We start from the raw sequence: 26,097 nt of genomic DNA, 5'->3' as shown, positions 1-26,097 counted from the left end.
ATTCCCTGCTGAAAAAGTATAACCTATTTGAATCTAAGCAAGAAAAAGAAAAGAAGTTTGCCCAATTCCAAGAGATAGGGCAGAATTCAGAAAGTTGTGATATCACTGAGGCACACAACGTATATTTGTATCACTGGATGAGAATGCATTCGTATCTGAGGTTGGTAATTGTGGACACAATTCCATCCTTTCCTTCAAGGTAGAAAAAGTTGGGATGTGCCACTTGTGCTTATTTACAGAGGAGTATATGATATATATAATCCAGGGGCTATTTTCCTGAATTCTCCAAGCAGGAGGGACATGAAAGCTTGCGGAATTAATATCTGAACACATCTCCCTCCCTCCCTCCCTCCCTCCCTCCCTCCCATCTATCTATCTATCTATCTATCTATCTATCTATCTATCTATCTATCTAATCATTTATTTATCTCCAAGTATTGTAGAACTGAACCTAGTTGGTCATCTGAGACATGACCTGGATGTTGAATTGTTAAAGATGGGGTGGGTGGTGGGGATATCTCTATCTAGACATTTTCATATCTTGATGAAGGTATGAATTAAGACTTCATGTTGTCAGCCAATTTTGTGACACTTAAAAACATAAAGACATCTAGATATTTTATTCCCCCCTCCAACACGCAAACATTTTAATACCACCCAAGAAGCAGAAATGGTTCTATTTTTGGTCCATGATGATTTGCCTCTGATATGGAAAACCGACAATTCAAAAACCTGTAACCAAATTTATTGGAGCAATCCACAAATAAGAACAACAATATTTTTCACAAGGATGCATCCACAGTGTACTTAAGCATAATGCTGTTGCTAATTGCAGTTATTTATAAACCTTCTTACCTTTAAAAAAAAGTCAGAGAAAAATGAAATGGGAGGGCATTCGGATGTAGGTTGCACAGTGACAGCTCCTACAGAGACATGGGGAGGGACAGTGGGATGAAGACAGGGTTATGCTTGGATGCATGTCAACAGGATTTCTTAAAGTTTCAGAAAGGCTAAATAATTCACAGGTGCCAGATTCATGAAAGAAATATGCTAGTCTGCCCCATGAGATAAATCAGATTTCTGGTTGGCAATATCAGGAACCCTAGTTTCCTTCTTTTTCAGCAGTCCAATAAAAAAGGGGCCTCTCCACCATTTCCATAAATTTGATTTCAGCAAAAGCAACAATCAACTGTATTTAGTAAACCAGTTTTCTCTCCAACCCCCATTTTTAAATATTTTGCCTTAACTACTCGATGGTGCTTTTTAGTATCATTTTACATAATTTAATACAATTTGTTCCATCCATTGGTTTTCATGGAGATACAAGCTGTTCGCTTGTGACAAAATTGGCAGAATCTCATGGGCTGGCACAAGATCACCTCCAGGAGTTCTGGTTTCAAAGTTCTACAGGGCAACAGCCATTTTGAAACACATTCACATTAAGACTGAATTAGGCTGTCGCTCCCGTTCATTTATTAAACAAAAAAACAAAACAGGTACTTCCTTTTTTCCACACTGCCTTTGAAAAAAAATATCTGCTCCCCCACCATCTCCCAAACCCTGGGAAGGGATGCTACAGTTATATTGAAAGATCCAAGGTTTCATGGTTGCTTTCTTTAAATGCTGCCTTCCCTAATGAATGAAAGAAATTACTTGTCCAGAAGGCTAAGTAAGTAGCTAAACTGAATATCAGTGCAATAAGCAGGAGTTTTGTTGCTGCCTTTTGATTAATGATGTATATGGATGGGCAGGTTCCCCCAGTTTTGACTCTTCATTGGTTCTTTGGTTCTGTTCCTTCTGAACCCCCATTTATATTAAATAAACAATTCTGAAGAGGGGCATCTGTCATTTCCTACAGCTTTTAGTTTATTCATGTACATTCCGTTTAGGTCTCTGCATCTCTACCTTCTTTCCATAAGTTCTTCATCCACTCAGTGCAACAAACCAATCCAGATACAATGATACACTTATACAATTTCAGGAAAGAATTTAATACTTTTACCAGGGGAGGGAGAAATTCTATTCAGATGGCATCAGTTTTGGGTATGTCACATGATTGTCTAAGGAATCCTGGGCATTATTTTATTTTTGCATACTTGCAGATTAGGAAATCATGCACATGGTAAATTTGCTGGTCATTCACCAAATATTTCATTTCAAGTATTTCATTTCATGCACATGAGAGAGAGAGAGAGAGAGAGAGATCCCCTCTCACCTCCATACATAGTATGTGTCTTCCTCAATCTCAGGTCGTCTACCAGAGGCCTCGGAGTTTGAGGATTCTGCCCAGTATCTTAGCTGTTCCTAACACTGCACTCTTCTGGACAGAGAGCTGTGATATCATTCCTGGGATCTGTTGGAGCCACTCTCCCAGCTTAGGAGTCACAGCCCTGAGTGCTCCTACCACCACTGGGACCACTTTGTACCTTCCACATCCACTCTAGTTCCTCCTTCAGGCCCTGATACTTCTCCAACTTCTCGTACTCCTTCTTCCTGATGTTGCTGTCTCTTGGCACTGCTACATCTATCACCACCACTATCTTCTTTGTCTTTGTCTACTACCACAACGTCTGGTTGACTGGCTGGTACCTGCCTGTCCATCTGGATCTGGAAGTCCCACAGGATCTTAGCCCTGTTATTCTCCACAACCTTCTGTGGAATCTCCCATCTGGACTTGGATATATATAGTTTAGAGTTGTGCCAAGGAGCAGAAGAAGAAACAATTACATGAAGTATTTTAGTAAGAGGTATTTCATGATGGAAGAGACAGCTTTGGGAGGTGGTGGACTCATTGGAGGTGTTTAAACAGAGGCTGGATTATCATATGTCAGGGATGCTGTAGTGATGGGTTCCTTTACTGGGCAAGAACCCTATGATTCTGTGAAATTTCAAGGAAGATTTCAGCTAAAGATTAGTACAGGGATGGCCTTATGGGAGGGTAGGTTCTCTGTCACCGGTATGATTATTTAAGGATAAGATAGAGGTATATGGAATCATTGGGAATGTTTTCCAAGTCTTTTGAGTGTTTGACAAGTTTATGATATTGAACTCCATGTAGAAGGCCACCCATCGTGGTGCTGGAAGAGCATCCTGCATTATATATCCTTCATCCAGCTCATGGATGAATAAATGGATGGAAGAATCTAAAAGCCGTGGCAAACTTTGCGAGCCTAGTCCCAAATTCATAAATACATGGTGGAAAAATAGAAATAACATCAGCATTCAAACCTTATATGAAGGAGGTTTTGAAAATTCCCAATGTGTTATCCCCATACTTTCTGTATGAGGAAGTAGGACCTCATCATATTTTCCCATATTTTTGAGGGGGGGGGGGGCGAGGAACTGTGATTTCCAGTTGGACCTGTAGCTTGAGTCCTACATTAGGTTGGCCTTCAAAGAAGTAGTAAAATCAGTGTCATACCCACAGAAACTTGGAAACAAATGGTCAGAAGGAAGATCCAGAGTAGTGGTAACTATCTGGGTGATCTGCAATAGATTAGTAAGGATTTAGACTTCCTGTTGTCTAACATCATATGTTCTTAAGCATAATTATTATGAGATTCAAGTCCTTCTAACTCTGCTTTATGCAACTTCTTCATGTAATTCGTCCATAGTGCCTTATATTTTTAAATACAACAAAACAGCATGCTTTGATTTATTTTCATTTCATCACCAAGGGTATGCTTATTAAACATGAGTAAACAGAAAAATGGTAGAGAAATGTATGCAATCTCATGGCTGGTAGATACGTTAAAAATGTAATTGTTGTGCATTATCTATTAACTATTTACAATGTAATCATTCTTATGGCCTAGAATCCTTCATTGTTATTGCAATGCTTAACTGATGGCAGCTGCACATGAGCCCCGAATAACCCTGATCTCCAGTGAGGCAACTCCACTTAGATATGCAATTCTTACTTTGGAATCATTCTGCACTCTAATAACAGAATAGACTGAATAGAGAAACATCAGTATAATTTTCCATGAACAACAGAACTTCTTTCAGCCAAAATTAAGGATGTTATATGTATTTGTTTTCTCTCTTTTCTATCCGAAGATGCTAAGATCAGCAGGATGTAATGTAAGCGATCTGTACAGTATCCTGCTATGGTGTCTTCACAGCCAGGGATGGATTATTGCTACTCTCAGAAGAATTGGTACTTTCCGTAACCCTATCGAAGCTACTAGGAGCCCTGTTCACTTTCCTCCCTGGCCATCTGCTTGGAGCATCTGGTAATCAGGTGCAAGCCCCCACATACAGAGCATTCATGCTTAAATTTGCAGCTACCTTGCCACCCACATTGGCTTTTGTTACACTGCCAGTATGCACCTCTTTGTGAATTGGATAACAGACTGGGACTGAGAATTCCACCATCAGTGTGCTGAAATTGTGATGGCTGGGGTGTCATTATCATCTCCTGCCAGAGATCTAATTTATCCATTTTCTGGTTTGTTTGTTTGTTTCCTTCTCCACTATAGATACCGTATTAATTTTTCCTCTACCATGTCTATCTCATCTGTTTTTCTGACAAGAATGTATAGATTTTCCACCAAAAAAAAAAAAAAAAGCAATAGGCCTGTATAAGGACTGTAAGTAACCACCTGTCATGTATGAAATTCATGCATCAGTTCCATCCTCTGAATAAGCCAACAATTTTTGTGTGCATCTATTATATGCATGGATATTTGAGAAGAGGGTTTTTCATATTTTAGACGTCCTTTGTGCATATCTTTGAATGTACCAAAGAAGTCAAAATAATTGCCACCAGCACAATCATCGTCATCATCATCATCATCATCATCATCACATTCCATTCAACTGTACCTACATAGCATAGTCATTCTTAAATATATTTACAAACTTTCTGAAATGTGCCTTTGGCCAGTTATGCATATATTAGAAAGTTAAGGTGGGAAGTCTAGTTTGTTAACATAATGCTTATGCCCCTTTTTAAAGGAGCGATAAGGTGCATGACAGAACCCTAGAAATGTCTTTTATTTGTTTCATTCAGAGGGCTGAAGTCCAGGTTGTTTCTCCGTAGGATTCCAAAGCTGAAATTGTATATTCAGATGCATAATACACCCAAGTTAAGATATCTTTTCCTGTCAAAAGAGTTGAAACATTCATTCTGAGAGGAAAATAAGTTGACAGAGAAAGAGGAGAAGCCATAATTCAGTGAGAATGTCCATATTTGATTCCTAGCCTTTTCAGCTGAGAACAGTAGGTTGCTGTTGTTGGTCAGACCTGAGATCATAGACAATTGGTATAGACAATTACTACGTTAGATGCATCAATTGCTTAAGCATCATGTTACAGTCTAGTAGAATATACATCCATCCCTACCTGCCCTGTCATTTCCTCTTGACTGTTGTCTCCTGCATTTCCTTTTCAGTTCAAAAACATCCAAACACTTTGGGGATGAAAGTTCCCACTAGCCTAGGAATAATGTGTATTTTGGTCTTCAACCTCTCCTCAACAGAATATTATCAAGCAACTCATCTCTCCTAGTTTACAGGGCTAATATGCCTATCTCCTGTGAGATCCTTGCATCTTGGCAACTATTTGTCCTGGCCAAATTAATGGGCGCTTAGCCTGCTGCATTCTTCGTTTCTTCACACCATTCCTGGCTATGCTAGAATATACAGTTTGCGTATGCATGGAGATCTATAAGGTCCCATACCCATCTGGTGCATATCTTCTGAATGCACACTGTACTACATCATATCTGTTCCCAAGAAAGACTTGGATCAGTGCTTTGTCAGTATGAGGTCATCTAGTGTTACACTACAACTGATACTCTTTTTCAGTAAGATGTCCTGACTTATAAAATGAAGTGCATTCTGCATACTGTATAGAATTCAAAGTCATTTTGTATATCTGTGTGCTTGAATATTACGTACCACTCTGCCTGTGCAACATGCTAACATTTAATATACCTAGTATTCTAGGTATGCTGTGGGTACAGGAAGCAGATACTCAATGCTGATCCAAATTTCTAGGACAGAGGTGCTGATATTGAGTTCATCCAGTACTCTGGCTGCATTCCTTAAAACTAAGACAGATTGAGTGATGGTTGGTTGGGCTGTTTTTGATCATTCCTGCTTGTTCAAATACTGAAAATTGATCTGATGACCAAAAAAAAAAACCAAGTTTCAATCTGCTGCATTTCATTCTAACTGAGAAATTCATGGCAGGTATAAGATGATCAAGCAGGTGTCCTTCAATACCAGTCTGTTAAGTTATTTAAACGATATGCAAAACTAGGTGAGGTAACTCATGAAAAAGGGAAGGTTACGAACAAATAGTACTTGTTACTTTTTGCTGGAGTTATTTCCTGGAAGTGGATTTGGGGATGAACACACATGTACACACACAGTGCTGAAGATACCATTTTTTCTCAACTGAATCAAACAAAAGAACAATATCAACTCAGCTGAAAAAACAGTTGTGTTGGTGTCTGCCCAAGTATTTTCGTAGAAATATGTATTATTAATCCATCCCAGTTAGCCTTTCGGAAAGCCCTTAAAACATGGTTTTTCCAGCAACCTTGGGGATCCCATGGGGAGCCTGTGAGGTCATTGTATGATATTAGGTGATTATTATTCTTTCGAAATCTTGGCTTTTACATGTTTTTATTTTGATTTATATTCAGTGATTTAAGATTGGCTATGTTGTTTTAGTTGTTGCTGTGTTTGTACACTGCCCAGAGTCATGTGAGATGGGCAGCAATACGCAACAGATAGATAGATAGATAGATAGATAGATAGATAGATAGATAGATAGATAGATAGATAGATAGATAGATAGATAGATAGATAGATATTTGGGCAGTGTTGGGCTTTAGGGTTTAGTGACTGTGGTTTAGACAACAGATTTCCTGATGTTTCGCCAGTAACTGTGGCTGGCATCTTCAGAGGTTAGGTGATCTGCTATGCAAGGCAACTAAGCAGGGACTGACTGGTTTATAGCCAAGTGTCATCGTCGTTGCTGTCGTCGTCCTCCTCCTCCTCATTATTTTGGTGCCTTCAAGTCAGTCATGAGTCCCGGTGACTGCACAGACAAGTCCCTGCTGTTTTCTTGGCAATGTTTTCAGAAGTGGTTTGAATGTGCCTTCTTCTTCCTAGGGCTTACAGAGAGTGACTGGCCCAAAGTCACTCAGAGACTTCGTGCCTAAGGCAAGACCAGAACTCACAGTCTCCCAGTTTCTGGACTGATACCTTTAACCACTACACCAAACTGGCTCTCATTTCTAAATTAAGGAACAATTAATTTCATATTGTTTTTAAGAAGAGAAGCATATACAATCCATGTATAAGTCACAAAACAAATGAAATTGTCCTTGATCCTACCAAGTTTGTGATTTTGGGTAGGAATTCCAAAAAGACTCTCTTCTGTAATCCTGTAGAAATCCTCATCGTTGTGTCCTGAATTATTAGCACAGTTCTGAGAACACTTACTTACATGTTTCACCCCCTCAGTTACAGATATATGGTCCCATGTTAGTAGCTGTAATACTGAGTGGAAGAACTATGTGTAACTCTTGGTAAAATAAGTATATTTGCCATTTATATACATAAGTATATTTGTCACCATACATATATTTAGTGACAGAACATTTGATTAAAATAAAAAATAAATAAAAGTATTCCAAGTAAAAGTCTGCACAATTTCAGTGTCAAATTATGTGTCATTTGTCACTTAAGCCATGCGCTCTCAAAATTGAGTTCCACTTATGTTACTGAAAATTAAAACCAATGTAATAGGGTTGATGACTCCTTGTAGATTCAGGATGTGGTATAAGTAGATATCACCTAGTTCTTGTTTGGTGAGTTGGGAATGTTCCAAACATACAATGGGAGATCTAGAGATTCCCACGGGAATTTGAAACAGGCCCTCCCTTCATCATTATGTTGATTATAAAGGGTTCACACTGTCTGAATCCTGCATATGAGTGTCTGCAGTAGGCATGTGGGTTATTTTGCTCATCCAGTTGGCAGACATACTTGTGAATATATTGAGTGGCCGTGCTTATCAAACCGAAATGCAGTAATCAAGGTAAGATGCTGAAAAATTGGCCTGACAGAAATCATGCGCAATTTCACATACATTGCACTGCAAAATTGTTGATTTATCCTACCTATGCATAACAGAAACGGAATGCTCATATGGTTAATTGCTGAAGCTGAATACGCTCACAGCCCCTCGTGAGGGACCTTTTTCACAAGTGGGTAAAATGAATGAGCATTTCAGAAAGGGGGGAAAGGGTCTTATTGGCGTGAGTCGCTAAGCTGGCTTCCCCTGACTGTTGTGCTGTAAGTCAGTTGGATACGTTTGACAGCAATTTAAGTCCCATTGACAATCGCTGTCACAATATTGAAGGAAGATTGTACCAGCAGAAGTGGTCGACATTCAACCAGTCATATGGACCGGATGTGTTTACCATATGCTTAATTACAAACTTTCCTTGGAACACTCCTTATGAGTGCTTGACAAGCTTATGATATCAATCAATAGCAAACTTCATATGAAATGCTGGGTTGCTCTGAGGAAAGGTAGCCTAGGCTTTTGGTTAGTTGGTTTGTCGTGCAGAGAACAGACAATAATGTGCAGATTTATACTGGTTCAGATTACGATATGCCTATTGTTTGCTTTTTTGTTTTGCTTTGTTTTAATTGTAAAGGAGTTGATTCATTGGTTCAGATTGCTTTAGTCAGAGTTTGTGCATTTATTGATGCTTACAAGCTAATTCCCTCCATAAAAATGTATGTGTTTTGCCATACAAGGGTTGAAGAATGAAAGGGTGTATTTGCATAGTGCTGGGGTAAAATAGGTTGGTTGTGTTCAGTGAGTTGTGAGAGAACAGCCATAACCTTAGCATGTGGTCTTATTATGACAAACCATAATAAATTTTATTTTGAAGGGCATATAAGAATGACAGGGATTGTGTTTTCTTAGTCTAGGATTAGAATTTGATTTAGCATGTTGGGTGAACCCAGCCTGGTAGTAACATTATGAAAGATAGAAGGAGGAGGAGGAGTTAGTATTTGTGAATAGGTGTTAGTAGTTGAACGACACAGTCCTTCAAGAAAAGGACAAATATTTGCCATTTTAAACTCATGATCATGAACACAAAACATGCAAATATTTCATATTAGCAAAGGTGATTTTTTATTTTTTCATTTATACTGTACATAAATAATAAACCCACCAAGAAATTCAGAGAGGCTGTTCAAACAAAAATCTCACCCAATTCTGTCTCAATTTGCCATGTTTTATTAGCATTGAGCTAATTTTAATTTACTTACATGTATGGTTGACAATTAACAATGATCATGTTTGAACAATATGGAAAGTATAGGCTGAACTTAGGTAACTTAAATGACCTTTCTCAGCAGGTGTTTACATGGCGCGCTAGTTTTCTAATTAAACAGCTACCTCCATTATAAGTGAAAAAGAAAACCTATTGTGTTATATAGATCAGTGCATATATAGTCCTACATAACACAGCTTAATATGCTGAAAAAGTTTATGGTGATCTGAAGACAGGATAAATGGAAGAGCTAGTAAAATAGACATTTATTGATTGGATATGTCTGGGCATTTCTATCTGTGTGTAAATAAACCTGGCAAATATTAAGTTTACAAAAACAAGATATAGGTGCATATATAAAGAGGTAGAATATAAGATTATACTGCATTTCTTGAATTCTGCTGTGAGATTTTTGTTGAACAAAGGCAGATAGTTCTGCTCCTGAAAGCATGTTCACACTTGAGCATTAAATATGGCTAGCGCATAGAGCGGTGTCTGCATTGTGTGGGGGTGAAAATTGGCAAAATGGTGAACAGAAGATAGCAGTGCAAGTCCTGCTCCTTTTGAACATGTGTGAAACATCAACACATGTACAAAACGGGTGGGGCGTGCATCACAACACTGTCTGTCATCTCACCAATTTTGACACCCCCACAAATACCGCTGAACATGTAGCTTGCTCGTGATGAAATCTTATTTGTTTGTTTATTATTTATTTATTTATTCATTGCTTCCATTTATATCTCACTGCAATCTGGCAACTCTCAGTGGCTCACATGGTATAAGAAAAATCTTAAAAGATCCATGGTATATTTAAAATTACAATTAAATAACTACCTTATGTAATCGCGGTTAAGCCCAGCTGCATATAAGCTGGTCCTCAAAATTTCAACGAAAATACCATGAAAAATGCATCACCCACTGATAAGTCGACCTTCGAATTTTTATCACTGTGACAGGCAGGAAACTACGAACAGTTATGTTACCGTTTATAGAACTGCACAATTTTAAGGCCGTGATGGACTTTAAAATATCTGAGCTCTGGTCTGCTGATAAGTCAAATTCAATTCTGGGGGTGTATTTTGGAACCTAAAATTCTTGGCTTATCCACAAATATATATGGGACATCAGAAAATGCATATACAATGTGAATGGATAAGATTAACAAAAATAAAAATATGTAAAAATATAAAAGATGGTGCAGTACATAAGCATCATTGGAACACTCTGAAATAGTTGTTTTTAACGTCTTGCCGAGAGCTATCAAGGAAGGGGTCAGTCTGAGCTTGTCTGGAATGCTGTTCCCAAGCACTGGTGCAGCCACTGAGAAACAACACCTCCTGGCTTCAGCTCCCTTCATGGCCTGGAGTGTTGTACAACAAGAGGTTTCTCCCTAAACAATCTATTAGGTTGGGCTGATTTATATTCGAGTGGGTGGTCCTACAGGTAACCCAGGTGCCAAATCATAAAGGCTTTATTGGTTAAAACCAGCACTTTAAACTGTAATTTGTAACCAGTACAGGGCCCATATTATGGGTATTACATATTACCAGCATGGGTGCCAGTAAACCCATAGGCTGCTGTGCTCTAGACCAGTTATAATTTCTGAGTAGTCTTTAAAGACAGCCCCGTGTAAAGTGCATTGCAGTAGTCTATCTGGCAGTAATAAGAGCATGAGTTATTATTGCCAGGTCTTCCTCCCCCAAGGAAGTTCACAAGTGGTGAAGCAAATGAAGCTGAGCAAAGATCCCTCTAGCCATTGTTTCTACCTGCTGCTCAAGTAGGAGCCATGGATCTAGAAGGACCACCAAACTGCAGATCTGTTCCTTCCTTGTCCATCCAGAGAGAATACTGGTGTTCATAGAAAACCCCAATGAACTAACAGCAACTCCATCTTCCTTGGGTTCAATTTCAGCCTGTTCTGTCCCATCCAGACCCTTACAGTCTTCAAGCACCAGACTAAAACATCAACAGTATCCTCCCAAAGGCTGATGAAGCATATTATCATTGGGTATCATCAGCATATTAATGATACCTCACCTCAAACCATCAGATGACCTCCCTTAGTGGTTTCATATGAATGTTAAAAAGCAGGGGAGAGAAGAATGTATGCTAAGAATCTTTTTGTCCATCCAGATCTTTCTTTTGCCCCAGTACTGCATGATAGGTAATAATGAAGATGAGGAAAGGGTAGCAGTAAGAAGATTGGTAAAGAGGGCCCTTTATTATAATTGCCCAAGTCTTCGTGACCAACCCATCATCCCCGTAGCTGTGTTTAGATGCTTCTGCCAATCCTGAATCTTAGTTTCCACTCCTTGAGAGGTTTCTTCAGCTTCTGGACAGATCTGGGGAGAGCCCAGTTCAGGAAATAGTGATGCATGTGGGCCACTGAAACTATCTCAAGATATTGTAGGAGGAGAGCTGTGTTGGTCTACGGTGGCAAAAGAAAAAAATCAGAAGGAGCTGCAGCTCACCAAAGCATATGCCTTTTAATAAAATTTGCTAGTCAGAAAAGGTGCTACTGGACCCCTTTTGATTTTATTCCAAGATACATGAGAGCAATTTATCCATTAATATCAGCTGTGGGAAATTCTGGCTATGTTAAACGAAACACTAAATTATGGTCCCATGTACAACTGTATGGAAGACATTGGGGAAAATGTGTTTCTTTTTCAACTAATCATGATTTCTAATTATGACCAAATTGGGGAAGGATACTCTGGGATTAATTTTATCTGACTAGTTTGGATAAACCATGGCTAAATCTTTCACAGTTCCTGTCTATGATATAATTACACTAAGGCTGGGTTTACGTATTATATTAAACCCTAATATTGTTTGTTAAGTTCTGACTTAATGTAATAAGGGAACATAGCCATTGTTTATTTACTTACAAAATGTATATCCCATATTTTCATTGTTTTAATGGCCATGTTGTAGTTTGGAAACCATGATCTCTGGCGTAGGGTCAGCTTTTTGAAGCAAGCAAGAACAGTAAACAGGAATTTCTAGGAGGCTTAGAATGTACTTTAATACATTTGGGGTACTAACAGAATCCTGAAAGCCCATCACAGCCCTTCCTACTTGAAGTTATACCTTGTACAATCAAGGCAGGATGGTTTTGAGTTTCTTCTTCATACTTTTCTTTTTCCTAGGATGCAAATAACTATTCTGAAACAGTTTGACATTCTCCTTCCACTTCTCTGAGTCAACCCAACATCTGATCACACTTAGCAAGGCCACTACATCTTGTCCAACAAAACATGGCTTAGTGTCATATGTGGACACAGTTGAAAGACAGACTAGATGCCTGTGATCTTATCTCAGCTGCCCAGGAGAATTGAGAGAGAAAGCAGGCTTTTACTAGCTGTGATTTAGTATTACAGCTGAGTGAACTACTTATATCATAAACCAATGGTGTTAAGTCATTTCTACTTTCTCTCTTTGGTCTTTTAGTATCAGGAGCACAATAGGATCAATAGTTTTGAGAAATCTGTTTTGAGAAATCTGAACCTAGCCTCTTATGAATTTGTGCATTAGCCTTATTCACAAGCACTAATATAATTACAGCCGAGACAGATGCCATCCTCAGTTTCTCTTATTTGTCACCACTCTCCCTATTCATCGATATCAAATTTTGTTTATGCATCCTTGTCTGCAACTGGGATTTGCATTGCTCGGCCAAAAATTGGTTGAGTTTAGATGGTGCCATCTGCTGAATATTCTTTGACTGTTATTAAGCTTAAAAATGTTTTTGGCTTTTTCTTTCTTTCTTTCTTTCTTTCTTTCTTTCTTTCTTTCTTTCTTTCTTTCTTTCTTTCTTTCTTTCTTTCTTTCTTTCTTTCTTTCTTTTCCAAATATAAGAAATTTAAAATGGAACATATGCAGAATGTGGGAATTTTCAAGCTTGGCAACTATTAGAGATTCATGTTAGTAAAAAAAAAAAAAAAAAAGTTTGCATATGGTGTCTGTAAAGACATACTTAAGATGTATCTATCCATCTAGTAAGCATCTATAAATTTATCAGCATTAAATTGAAAAAATGCATAGCAGTTGCTCAGGAGTACAATTTTGATGATCAGATGCAAACTCAGATTTAGGATGAAGGACTTGTGCCCCCAATTATTTGACCACCTGGTGCTTCAAATGGTTGTTTGGGGAAGTGGCAGAAATTCACTGCAAAGATGTACATTTGGGTACCAGAGAAACATGAAAAAGTAAGTCCTTACCCCAGGTTAAACTATTTTGTCCATCTTGCCCATTCATTTGATTGCTCATATTTTTCCAGAATTTTACTTACCCACCACTTTTTAACTGAAGATTGAACCCAAAACTATCTTCAGGCAGAGCATGTGGAGCCCTTGTTTCATTGAGGATATCCCATTAACCATTTCTTCTCAAGATCCAAAAAAAGAAAGGACACATCTTGCTCATCTCTTGCCTTTGTATTCTTCTATCCCCTTATCCAAGCTATTTGCCCTATCCAAAGACATTTTGGTGCTAGAAATGGGAAATCATTGGACTATCCTTCATTCTTCATATCTAATTTTACAGGCATTTAAAACCTACACTTGGAAGTGAGCATTTTTACTTTAGACTGGTCCTGCTCCATTGGCAGTGGAAAAAAAGGAACATCAAAGGAAATAGGGAAGCTACTGGTGTAAATTCCTAATTGTATTGAGCCTTATCAGGCATATGAACAAAGCTGAGGAGAGGATAATAGCTGAAAAAGGAAAAGCTTGGAAACTGAAGGATCTTAAAGCTCAAGCAGAGCCAATATATGGCTATAGTTTGTGCAATCATGAATCAACTCTCTGGTACCTTCTGTTATATAGAGTGGGATAAACACACTAAAGTGGAGAGAATCAGGATTAACTGGTGCTCCAGAACAAAGCTGCCAGTTGGAAGCTAACTAGATAGCACTCTAGGAAGTTTTTGTAAACATGGGTAAAGGGAGGATGAGGGTCAAGCTTTAAGTTCTTCCTGACTTCCAAGCAAACTTCTCAATTCATGTTACGTGTACAGTAAGTATGGTTTCTCTGGGAGAATCAGAATCATGCAAGAGACAGAGTTCCTGATGACATAGCAAATGTACAAGTCACTCTAAACTATGGTTTTAGCCATGATTTGTTGAACAAACCATATTATGGTTTAATCCTGGTAGCATGTTCAAACAGCATGCTAACCAGTGGTGGAGTTCCTATAATGCACTGACCCACAGTCTATCCAACTCTATTTTTGTCTACTTAGTGTAGTATGCAAACCTAGCCATACAGTCTCTTGTCTGGAGTTTGTAGGTTGTAAAATGGGACAATGTCCTAATCATAATTCTCCCTCTCATATACATTTCCTGAGATCTGTTTCAGTCTGCCTATGGGTTGATTTAACCCTCAGGGCTAAATTTACCAGTTCCATCGAAAAGCCGGTTGAGTGTATTTGCAACAGCTGATTTAATTATATCCCCAGCTTTGGATGGAAACTAATCACATTTGCATAATGAACATTAATACCAATACAATATATCTGTCCTCCTGTTATGTGAATCAGCTCCCAGAATTCCCCAACCAGTTTGTCCATTGCTTAGAATTCTGGGAGTTGAAGTCTGTCCATTTGGAGGGGGCCCAGGGTTGGGGATGGTACAGTCTAGCAGGCCAAAGAGAACTGGAATAGGACTGAGTTTCTACAACTTCTCGGCTTGAATTTCCATTTTATTTTTTATTTTATTATTTTGGGATTTTTGAGCTTAAAAGCACCATGTACTTCACAGTGGTGATATATGGTATCTGTTAACCCTTTGGTTTAGCAGTGTTGACCTTTTCAGTTCTGAAAAATGTCTACTTGGAAATACTTGCAAATACACTGCTCTTCCACTTTTATAAGATAGATCCTTGCCAGGTATGGTGGTGATGAGAAACAGTCCCACCACACAGAGAATCTGAGTGATAGTCTTAGATATGTATACAGTAGCAGCACCTTTGACCATTTCTGACAAGAAACTCTATACATAACTTTTTAATGCCTTCTGAGACATTTTAAGGATCCTGGGAGATACCACGAAGTCATCTGACTTTGGAAAAGAGTGGCTGGCTTCATGCATCATACTAAGCCATAATGCAGTTTGTTTCATTCTTGGCTAAGGGTGAACCAATCCATTGTCCTGTAACCTTACCTCTGAATTAAGCCACTGTGGCTTGTTCAGTGGATAAAGATTCTAGAAAATGTGGTTTAGGATGATGTGCAGAGCTGTCTATTCTTAATCTGCCTCTATCTGTGATTGAGGCAATATACAAGTTTAGATGCAGATCAGTTTGTGCAATTACTGTATAATTTCCTTCCTTCCTTCCTTCCTTCCTTCCTTCCTTCCTTCCTTCCTTCCTTCCTTCCTTCCTTCCTTCCTTCCTTCCTTCCTTCCTTCCTTCCTTCCTTCCTTCCTTCCTTCCTCCCTCCCTCCCTCCCTCCCTCCCTCCCTCCCCCTGTATCTCTTCCTGGAATATTCTACATATGTACTACATAGTTTCTTCATTAAATCCACCAAGCCATGGTTTCTGAATGGCATCTCAAATCTTCCAGGCTGATAAGTCATGCCAGCAGGCTGAATTGCAAATTCCACATGTGGATGTGGATGAGTCAGTGAACTGTTCACATGTGCATGATGCTATCAGAGGTGGGGAAAGAAAGGACTGCATATGCATGGGCTATAGATGTTAAGGTATTCACAATCAAGCTGCTTTCTTCTGTTACAACAAAAGAATATTACAAAAATTATCTTAGGCTGCCATGCTGTACCCACGTAGCTGGGAATAAGTCTTGCTGCGATTGCTTTCTGAGCAGACACAGCAGGATTGCGCTGTGAATTTTGCAAGTTACTATGTTTTGCACACACTTTTGTGCCCCCCCTTCCAAATCCAAATTTAAACACCTGACAATATTTTGTTGTTGTTGTTGTTAAATCTATTTGGTATCTGGAGGGGGTGGAGAAGAAGGGATTTTTAGACAATAAGCATGTATGACTAAGAGATAATAGATTTACTTTAACCTTTGTAATATTATGCAATATTTAAATTTATGTTGATTTCCTCCATTTTACATGTAGTAATTAATTTTGTCTTACTGACAGATGATTCTCAATGACTGATTTTCAAGAGAAAATCCAGACAGGTATTTTTTTAACATTTTGCTTTCATTCAAGATGGCTTGTATTTGTGGGGGTTTTGTTTTCATTACGGGGAAGGGGGCAACTATTCAGGTGGCACGGTGAATTCTCATTACCGTTAATAAATCTCTGATAGTTAATCGTGTGAAACTCTGCCAAGGGGAGGTGGGAGATGCAAGTAAAATGCCGTGCTGCTTTGAACAATGCACTTGCTCCAAGATGTACCTGGATCTGGGTATTAGAAAATGCATGAATCTGTGTTTGGTCACCCTCCTTATGAATATTGGGAAAGCGTTATTTGTACAGATCAGGAATTGAATTAATCTTTTCCCGGGCTTTCATTATTGGAGAAACCCTAAAATAAAGCCACTACAAAGGCTGAGGACACAGCCCTTCCTGAATGGCGTTTCAAACATGGCATGTGTAAATGCTCTGCCACTTTCCAAACTCTATGATAGGCTAGCGTTCTGCATGAAGAGAAGTGTTGGTTTTCTTTTACATAGAGGAGATGACCAGGGAAGATGTGCCTTGTATCCTCTCCTGAAATCAGCAAGGAAAGGAATAGCATGTCTTCCAACCTGCTATCTCAAGCCTGTACTCTCTGGGACAAGCTCTACCCCAGGAAAGTTGTGAAAATGAAATCTGTCTTCATGTAGGATTGCTATGAGTTTTCCTTTCATGTCTTTTGCTCCTGGGCGCTCTAGTTCATATTTAGCTTTTTCCAATCACTCTCCCTCCTCCCCCCATATGTCTTTTTGTCCCCTTAACTGAAACAGACAGCATTGGTCATGTCTATCTGTTCCTGCTTTGCAGTTATGCTTCTGATTAGCTTCTACACTCTGGGCTTGTTTCATGTGTGAAGTGCAAACAGTCAGAGCTGGAAGCAAGACTGTGGCATTAGTTACTTCCCAGGTTGCAGAATGAGTTCCCCTTTGATCTTTCTTTTAGCGAAGGTGCTGAGGAAATTTTCCATTTTATCTTTGCTGGGTTCCTGTTCAATCTTGATTTTATACTGCAGAGTTGGAGCAGTTATAATTTGGATTAGAAAGCCAAGATACGAATAAACCTTTTTGCTCTGCATTAGTCTACTTGTTCCTGTTTGTCTACAAACCGGGGGATCTTCCAATAATTATAGTACTTTGTTTCATCCCATCTTGGATACTATAACTGGGTTCACTTGATAGATAAGACATGGTTTGCCTTATTATGATTTACTGAATAATCTTAAGTAGCTGATGTGATGTGTGAACCCAGTTTTAATGGCACAGGACAGGTCAAACTATTAAGTCAATTCAAAAGAACTTTAGAAACAGGGGGCCCTCAAACTTTGGGTGATGAGAGGCAGGGCTATTAATTGAAAAAAATTTAAAAATTGTCAAAAGGTCAGTGAACTGGGGAAAGAAACAACTGCTGTTGGGATAGCTCAATAAAAGAGCTTACCTTTTTTGGGTAGCTAGAGAAAATTACAAAATTGAAGGAAACAACCTTGGAATTAATCTTATAATTCCAAGGTTATTAATTATAGGCCATTAATTCCTCAGTGTGAAATATTGCACTGATGCTGACATTTCATATTTTTATTTAGACGCGGATCGGAATATACGAGTATATCTTAACTTTCCAGTGCTGGCACTTGGGCTTTTATATAGAATCTCTCTGAAAATCCCACCTACTGATCTAGGGACAAATATTTTTAGTACTTTACTGTTTTCCCCATGGTGACTAAATGGATAGTGCACTTGAGTATATCCTTGAGTCCTTGATAGATCTGAAGCATCATTTAGTCTTAATGCCACATGGTATACTAAAGTGTAATCTGTTATTGTGTATATGTATGCAGGAAAGGATAACATGCAGTTTTGATTGGCCTTTCTGACCTTGTCTTTTCTTTTCTTTTTTCTCCCCTCCCCTCCCCTCCCCTCCCCTCCCCTCCCCTCCCCTCTCCTCTCCTCTCCTCTCCTCTCCTCCCCTCCCGCTTTTCTGGCTTGCAGTTTCTCAAAAATAATATTCCCTTTTGAAAGAAGCTTCTCTTCTCATATTTTATTCTTTTTTTTTATTTCTTTCTCCTCCAACTTCATCCTCATTGTCTTCTTTTCCTTCATCAGTGAAGGCATCAGTGAAGGTGGTCCTACTGGCACTGCTTTCTGTTGTGTCTCTTTCCCATTGAAGTATGGGAAGCCAGGGAAATTTGAGACCTCTGGAAAGATGACAATGCAGTGAAAGACACTTGTTGACCACTTGGAACTAAGTTAATGCAAGAACCACACACTCCATCCTGGAGATTTTCATGAAAATCCTCTTTTCCGTTGCAAGACATTTTGGAAACAAATTTTTTTTCAGCAAACTGAATGCAGACTGATAGGAAAAAAATGCAGGAGAATTTTTCTACATGGCACAAGTTTATTTAAGGAAATGAAGGGTTGATTGCTTTAATATTGTGCTTAAAGAAAGTACTACCTCAAAATATTATCTGAAAAGCCTTATCTGAAAGATACAATGGCACTGATGATTTAAAAATAATATTGAGATTTTGAGCAGTAGGAAAGATATGCATAGCTTTTTATTTTGAAAGAAGTAAAGTACTACTTCTGATGAGCTTAATGTTCTGGAACAAATTTCAGGACAATGTCTAATAAATTTTGCTCTAGTTTCCTTTCTATATTTTAATAGAAAATACTACTAAAATGCAAAATAGCCAGCTAATACATTTTGCATTTTAAAAAAATTAGTATATGAAAAAAGATAAAAAGAAACTAACTCACAAAAGCATATATTTCTTGTGAATGAAATAAAACTCACCTAATATACATATTCATGTCATGTTTTACCATTAAGTTAACATTTAAATCCATTTATTTAACAATAGAATGAAAATGGGACATTAAGCATATTAAATAGGATATGAAGTCCAAATTTTTAAGCAGTCCTTCAAACAGGACTTCTGATGGTAAAATACTTATTCAAATATAGAAACAAAGATGAGTTGTTCAGAACATTTTATAATTGATGGCTAATGGGTATATCCTTCCAGCTGTATAGTATTTGTGATTTTGTAATTGTAAAGGCATGTGCACAATATTCACTACTGTTGTCCTCTTGTTAGTTTCCAACCCATTGGCATATAGTTCAAAAGAACGTACGTATCTGCAAAACCAGTGAGTCTTTCAGAACAAAATTAATATGTAAAATCACATCTGTCCAAAATGGAGCTATATTTTACATCCATAAAACCTATGTAATATACCCAGACTGCCCTAACAGTTAAGATATAGTGGATAAGTATTAAGTAATTCTAATATGCACTTTGTCTTAAGAATATTAAAAAATGCTTTATTGCATTCTTTGCCACAATTTCAGCAATCAGCAATAGCAAGACTATCCACTGAGGATTACATAGTAATCTGTAGGTAGGCCCTGGCCTGTATAGAATCTAAGCCAGGACTGAGGAACATTTTACCTCCTCAAACACTGCTGAGGAACAACTCCCAGCATTTCTTATCACTGGTCAGGATAACTGGAACATCTAGGAATGATGGTTTAGCAACAACTGAGATTCCCCACCCTCTGATTTAAATCTTCAACAATTGTGTTAACCACACTTCTGAAGAGTGAGAAGCCATGATGAACTTTGATCTGAAAGGTTATGGTTAAAAATATATATGAGTACAAGACTAACTTTTCTGTCAGTGTTACTGAATACGTCATAATTGACTGGGTTCATCCATCTCACTAAGCAATTAACATGGTTTGCCAACACTAAGGCTGTTTTATGACCTCAGTTGTTAAAATGGTAAGAAATGCAGAAAAGATAGTGACTTAATTTTGAGGATTTTTAAAGGAAGTCAATTGCTAAGTCTTATAAAATTATATTGTGTATCTGTCCATGGATGCCTACGAATTGATGTATGTGTATCCATAGTTACCTTATTGCGGAAGGTAAACGTCAGACAGATTTGGAGTTTCACGCTCAGCTGAATTTCATAAGAATTTTAATGGAAATCCAAAAGATTTTCATATATCTATAGATTTAGCTATCATTATGAGGATTTTTGAAAAAGATAATTGTAATACTCTATGTCATGGCATTATATATTTCTTTTTCTTTAAAACTTCCTCCATAGCCTCTATAATTTTATGAAAAGCTGAATATCATCTCTTTATGAAAAGTTCATGCTTTCTAAAATCTCCATTTAGGTTTTGGTGTGTAATCAGGATTTCTTTATTTTGAGCAAGTGCTTCTCATTAACTTTTTACATATTGACAGTTCTGGTGCCTTTCCCTGTCATGTCTGTGTCAAGAAATTCCATCTAAATTCCTTAACTGTCTGTTTCTTCTTAACATCAGTTCATACCCACTTGTTGATAGGACGCTTAAGATGCCATTAGCTGCTTCAAATTTCCCATGAGTGTTTGTGGGGAAAAAGTGAGATTTTGTTGTTCCTATATAAACTTTGCTCAACTTTTGCAAGATGAAACAACAAAATAGATGATTCCCAATACATTTAGTAATTCTAATATTCAGCTTGCAAACAATCCAGACTTTCTCTTCTGAAAGCCTAAAACATGCATACTTGTACATATACCATACCCATAATATAATTTGTTGCACTATCATATCTGCCTTAGGTTAGTCCCACTGATTTCAGAGTGCCCTTATATGTCTGTATCAGCATTCATAATTGTAACTTCTGATTTTTTCCCCCATTTCTTTTTGAAATTTCAGTTTTGCATCATGTAACTTCACTTTGACTTTGGTCTGTGGGAGTGCTCATTGTGTAGGTTTCTTCTCTCTTACTACTAGCTAGCTTCAGTAGTAAAGTCATGTCATGGTCCTTCAAATTTCTCTTACCCGCCCAATGAGCTAGGAGTCACTGACTTGTCACTACAGCCGTGACTGTATATCAGCCACTCTATCTGTTCTTCATAGCATCAAGTCTACTGGGCATCAGAACCCTTTGGGAACTACCAGAGAGTTGTATCCATCATACACTTCTCATTTTTATCTGTTTAAGAAAAAAATGTAGATAAATCGTCTAGGATTGCTTTTGATAGATGGGTGGATGTATAGATGGATAATATGGAAAACAGGAAGATAGATAGATAGATGATAGATAGAGAAGAGGGAATCAAATCCTTAACAGATCAGTGCAATTTTCTTGTTGCCCTGAACAAGGAGGTGGATAGCGGGTAGATGTTTCAGGTGGTAATGAAATGCAGAGGGCTATTAATCATGCTCACAGCATCCGTCTTCATTTCTTTTTAGCATGTGTGGGTCTCTCTTTTTCCCCCAAAAAATATTCTATTAGTTTTTGTTACGTATGATCTCCTTTTTGTGAATCCATGCTGAATATCTTTAATTAAATCATAACTTTCCCTGTTTTGTCCCTGATTAGTGTTTCCAATATCTTCCCCACTGCTGAAGTTGAGCTTACTGGTGTTTAATTTCCTTGATCTTCCCTTGAGCTGTTATTAAGCATGTTACATCAGTTGCCCCTTCCACTGCAACTTGCTTTTACCTTTACTTTTTTAGAACCCACAGCTCTACTCCTTCAGAATATATACGCACACTCATACATGCAAACACACACCTGAATTTAGATTATGTCTGAAAAACTTAATCTTAAGTCTTTGAAGGAGCACTCAGAAGTGAAGGAAATATCCCTGGTTGCATCAGTTTAAAGGGCTCATAAGACATCTGTAGCAAAATTCCTTCCATTCCTTTCTGTTCTGGGTACTCTGCAGATGCTAAATCTGTCTGTACTTTCCTGATATAAAGACTGCATTTATTATGGATTCAGCATAGTTTGTTAAAAGCAGTGACAATTATTGTTAAATGCTGTGAGTAGATTAAGGGATGCATAGATAGATATCAGCAAACAGAGGTATTGCCCATCCGCTGCCCAGTTAAGGTGAAGAGTTTGGACTGATGATTGACAGATCTACAGACTTTAGAAGGATTCAACTGGCTTAATTCCAAGATCTTCAGATTAATCACCAGTTGGTCTTTGGGTTAGGTACTAAGATGCTTGCATGTGACTGTGAAATTAATTGATATGGTGATTTTAAGAAACATATGTATAGTCAGATAGTTTGGCCTTTATCTCACCATGTTGTGCAAAAAATAAAAATACAGGGTACACATTTGAAACTGAGGCAACCTTCAGTTCTTTGGAATCCCTACAGTCTTGAACACCTCCCTGTTACAGCCACTTTAACAGACAGAATATTTTCTCCTTTTTTTTCTGTTCAGTTGGGTGCTGCTGTAATGACATTTTATATCTTCTATTCCATAGAGTAGCCCAGGGAGCCACAGGTGTTCACTGGAATTACTCACACATTTGCTGAATTGGCCATTCTGTCATTAAATGAACTTAAAACTAAAAAGCCTTTGGCTGGGGAAGGTGACCAATAGAGAGAGACTTTGGATTATCTGATATCCCATAACTTAATCATATGGCTCTTAAGAGTGGGGCACGAACAGCTGTGTCTCACTAATATGCCTGTGCTATGTGTAAAGCGATAGGCTTTAATTCTAAACTTATTTTCAGCAGGAAGAAAGACATTTCCAGAAGGAACATAAAGATCTGGCATTAACCATTTTTGTTCCTTGAGGCAAAATTATTCATCACCTGATATTTATTAAGATGGCTGCCCTATTTACTCTATTAATACATGAGATCTGTAGAATTCTTTTCAGACTTAGACTGAAAAGTTTGGAGAGATCACTCTCCTTTTTTCCCTCATAGATACCACGTCTGTATCTTTATCTGCACCTAGATAGATGATCCAGTCCTCGTGTTCTTTTTAACAAAAAATTGCACTAATCTCCAATAATATCAACAAAATAACATAATTGTCCTTTTTCCCTTCCTGTTTCTTAATGCTCTGTGCATTTAATATGTGCATTCCAAATCTGTTCCCCCATTAACTGTTAGTTGGTGCTGTTTTCATTGCTTATTACTCAAGAATGTGTGCTTTAATAATATTAAAAACTAAGACAAAGAAACTGTAGATTAGAGACTTTATTTTCAGGGTAAAATGATACGGATAAGTGAGCGTCAACTGACCAGAAATTATTTGCTTCTGTCTGTTAGACACGTAATGGAGTCATTTAACTAGTCAAATTAGGAGCTGTAGAAATGCACTATGCTTCATTACTGAGTTCGAATGGGCACCATTTTACATTTACGTCAAAAATTATCTCATAGCAAATTAATGTTTTCATTGTGCGGAAACACCAAAGCGATGCAGTATTAGCACCACCTAGAGGCCATTCCTAAAATACTTCAATAAAGCTATGCAAACCTATTTCCATGTAGAAGGAAACAAGGATGAACAGATTAGCTGTAGGAGGTTCCATGCCTTGAACCCCCTTTTCTTAAATTGTGATAAAGCACTTGGTGTGGGGCTGCCATTGTAATGGATTTGGGAGACACAGCTAGTGTAAATTGGTGGCAAAACTGTTGTCTGATGTCTGTTTTACGAACACCGATCTTGGATCCACTGGAATGGCTTCCAGTGGTAAGAGAATTTTTACCCAGCTTTCCGACGGTCCTGAATGGATCACACTCCAAAACCCAAACTTACCACATTGTCCCAATGCGTACACGATCCATGCTAAGCCCAACTAGGCAAAGTTGAAATTTGGAAGTTTTATTCCGGAAAGGTCAGTGTTGTACCAAAGTATGTTCATGTGCATTAAAACACAACAGCAGAATAATCCTGTGGGCATAGGGTTGACCCCAAATTTAATATATAGGCAAGATGAATCACTGACCTAAAACCCTGCTCGTTCAGAAAGCCTATTATTATATCAGAGACTTATTTCAATCATATGGGATGTACAAAAAGCACCTTGTTTCTGTTTTGCTTTATTTAGGGGGAGAACATCATATGTCAATGTTCCCCTTTGATTTATTTGTGAAATAAAAGGACACTATGAACAACAACAACAATGTACTGGCATTGCTTGGAGTTGCACATGAGCTAAAGTGACCTGGGTATGATGTTTACTTAGAAATCCTTGATTTTTCTTGACTTAGAGGACATGATAGATTCCTCTTTCACCAACCTCTTGACTTTGATCCAACTGTATTTCTTAAGCTACTTACATGTTACTTACTGTGAAACTAATTCAAATGGAAGTGATGCTGTATAGGAGACCCTCAGTCTTAGCCTTTATACCCCTAGATGCATATGAAATTTCTCCTTTGGTTAGTTTTTTAGACCTATTCAATGTGCTGATTCTTACCCATGAAACACCATATCGTTTGCAGATAAAAGAATTAAAAGAATGGTCCCTGCCACATGCCTACGGGCAGTGAAGGCCTCTTACATATGATTGCTATCTAAAGAGATTAGGTTGGTGGTCATTCAGAATGGAAGATTCTTCCTAGAAAAACCAAAATTATTCCATCCTTGCTGGGTTTTAGACAGGCAGTAAAGTCTCTATTATTTAATTAAGATTGTAATAGTTTTTATCTTATAATTATGACCATAGCCATTTCATTTTAATTGCTGAATTCTGTATGTGTCGTCTTTTTATCAGCATCACCCCCATCACCATCAATAACAACAACCTATGTTTTAGCGAAAACATTCTTAGTGAGATCAAGACACCTCACAGATACAAGTATGGCTGGTATCATAGTCTACACCTTCTCTATTTTACTACAAAGTTTCATATTGAAGCCTTGACTGACCAAGGCCATAATAAGTGGTGGAGGTCAACATCTATGCACCCTTCTGGTGGTGACCTCAGCAGTGGAAGATTGTGACTTGTACTGTAAGAGGGATAAATGGTAAACTGTATGAATGAAATTAAATGAAAACAAAATAGATATGTTATGTGTGTATGAAATTCAGAAAAGGGGGACATAATAGATCTGAACAAAAGTAGCCTGATCTTGTGAACTGTTATTGATGAATATATGCAAGAAAGTGAAAGTTAAGATTTAATTACGAATGAAAGGCTACAACATAAAGTCAGAAAGGTAGTAGGTGGTATTGTCTCTTGTGAAGATGGAATGTTTGTCAGAAAAAGCAAAATTGTTACATATAACAGCATGGTTCTGACAACTTATTATATGGAAATGAGAACTGGATATATTGAGAGAAACATTAGGGTAAGCTGAATAAAATGGAGTGACGTACTTAAGGTGTTTATGTAGCAAAACAAGAAGAGACATGCTGAACATATGTAAACTGCATATGAATGTGGGTGATTAGTAGAGGAGAAGTATGTTGAGGTGGTCTGGTCATGTAGAGACAATGAATGAGAAACAAACTGCAAATTACAAATATATATGAAGGAAGAGTGAAGGGCTTGAGAGTAAGGCCAAGAAAGTTATGACTGGACAAAATTAATAAGAACCCAAAAGAAAAAGAGGTAAGAAGTTTATGAAATTTGCACCTAGACATGGTGGAAGAAAGGATGGTTTGCAAGGATATAAAGGTAGGGAAAAGCATAGTGAATGATGTTGGTGTAAACTGGTTTCAGCTGTTTCCTTTCTTTTAACTCACATTTTTAATTTCTTTGGTTCACCATATCTTAATCCTTTCCTGTTCTCTGCTTTCCTTGAAAGGGAATAGCATGATTGGTATATATGCATATATGTTGATTTACACAATTA

At 37.9% G+C, this 26,097-nt stretch overlaps 1 protein-coding gene across 9 annotated transcripts in view; it reads left to right on the top strand.

Moving 5' to 3' along the window:
* ZNF536 (zinc finger protein 536) overlaps positions 1–26,097 on the top strand; it is a 400,005-nt gene that overhangs the window by 311,630 nt on the left and 62,278 nt on the right. Inside the window, exons 8-9 of one of the 9 annotated variants that reach the window (XM_088136089.1) lie at positions 16,431–16,471; positions 18,458–24,776. The exons of 7 other annotated variants lie outside the window; for them this stretch is intronic. In XM_088136089.1, coding sequence (XP_087992215.1) covers positions 16,431–16,444 — 14 coding nt within the window. In that variant the 3' untranslated portion in view covers positions 16,445–16,471; positions 18,458–24,776. Of the gene's footprint in view, positions 1–16,430; positions 16,472–18,457; positions 24,777–26,097 lie in introns of those variants that run through there. One more of the 9 variants, XM_025163770.2, reaches the window with a different exon arrangement.

The sequence above is a fragment of the Python bivittatus genome, unplaced genomic scaffold, assembly GCF_059951505.1.
Source record: "Python bivittatus isolate LINGU-HERP-01145 unplaced genomic scaffold, Pbiv_v1 ctg000190_np1212, whole genome shotgun sequence".
In the NCBI taxonomy this organism is placed as follows: domain Eukaryota; kingdom Metazoa; phylum Chordata; class Lepidosauria; order Squamata; family Pythonidae; genus Python; species Python bivittatus.
This window is presented reverse-complemented; position numbering and strand designations above follow the sequence as displayed.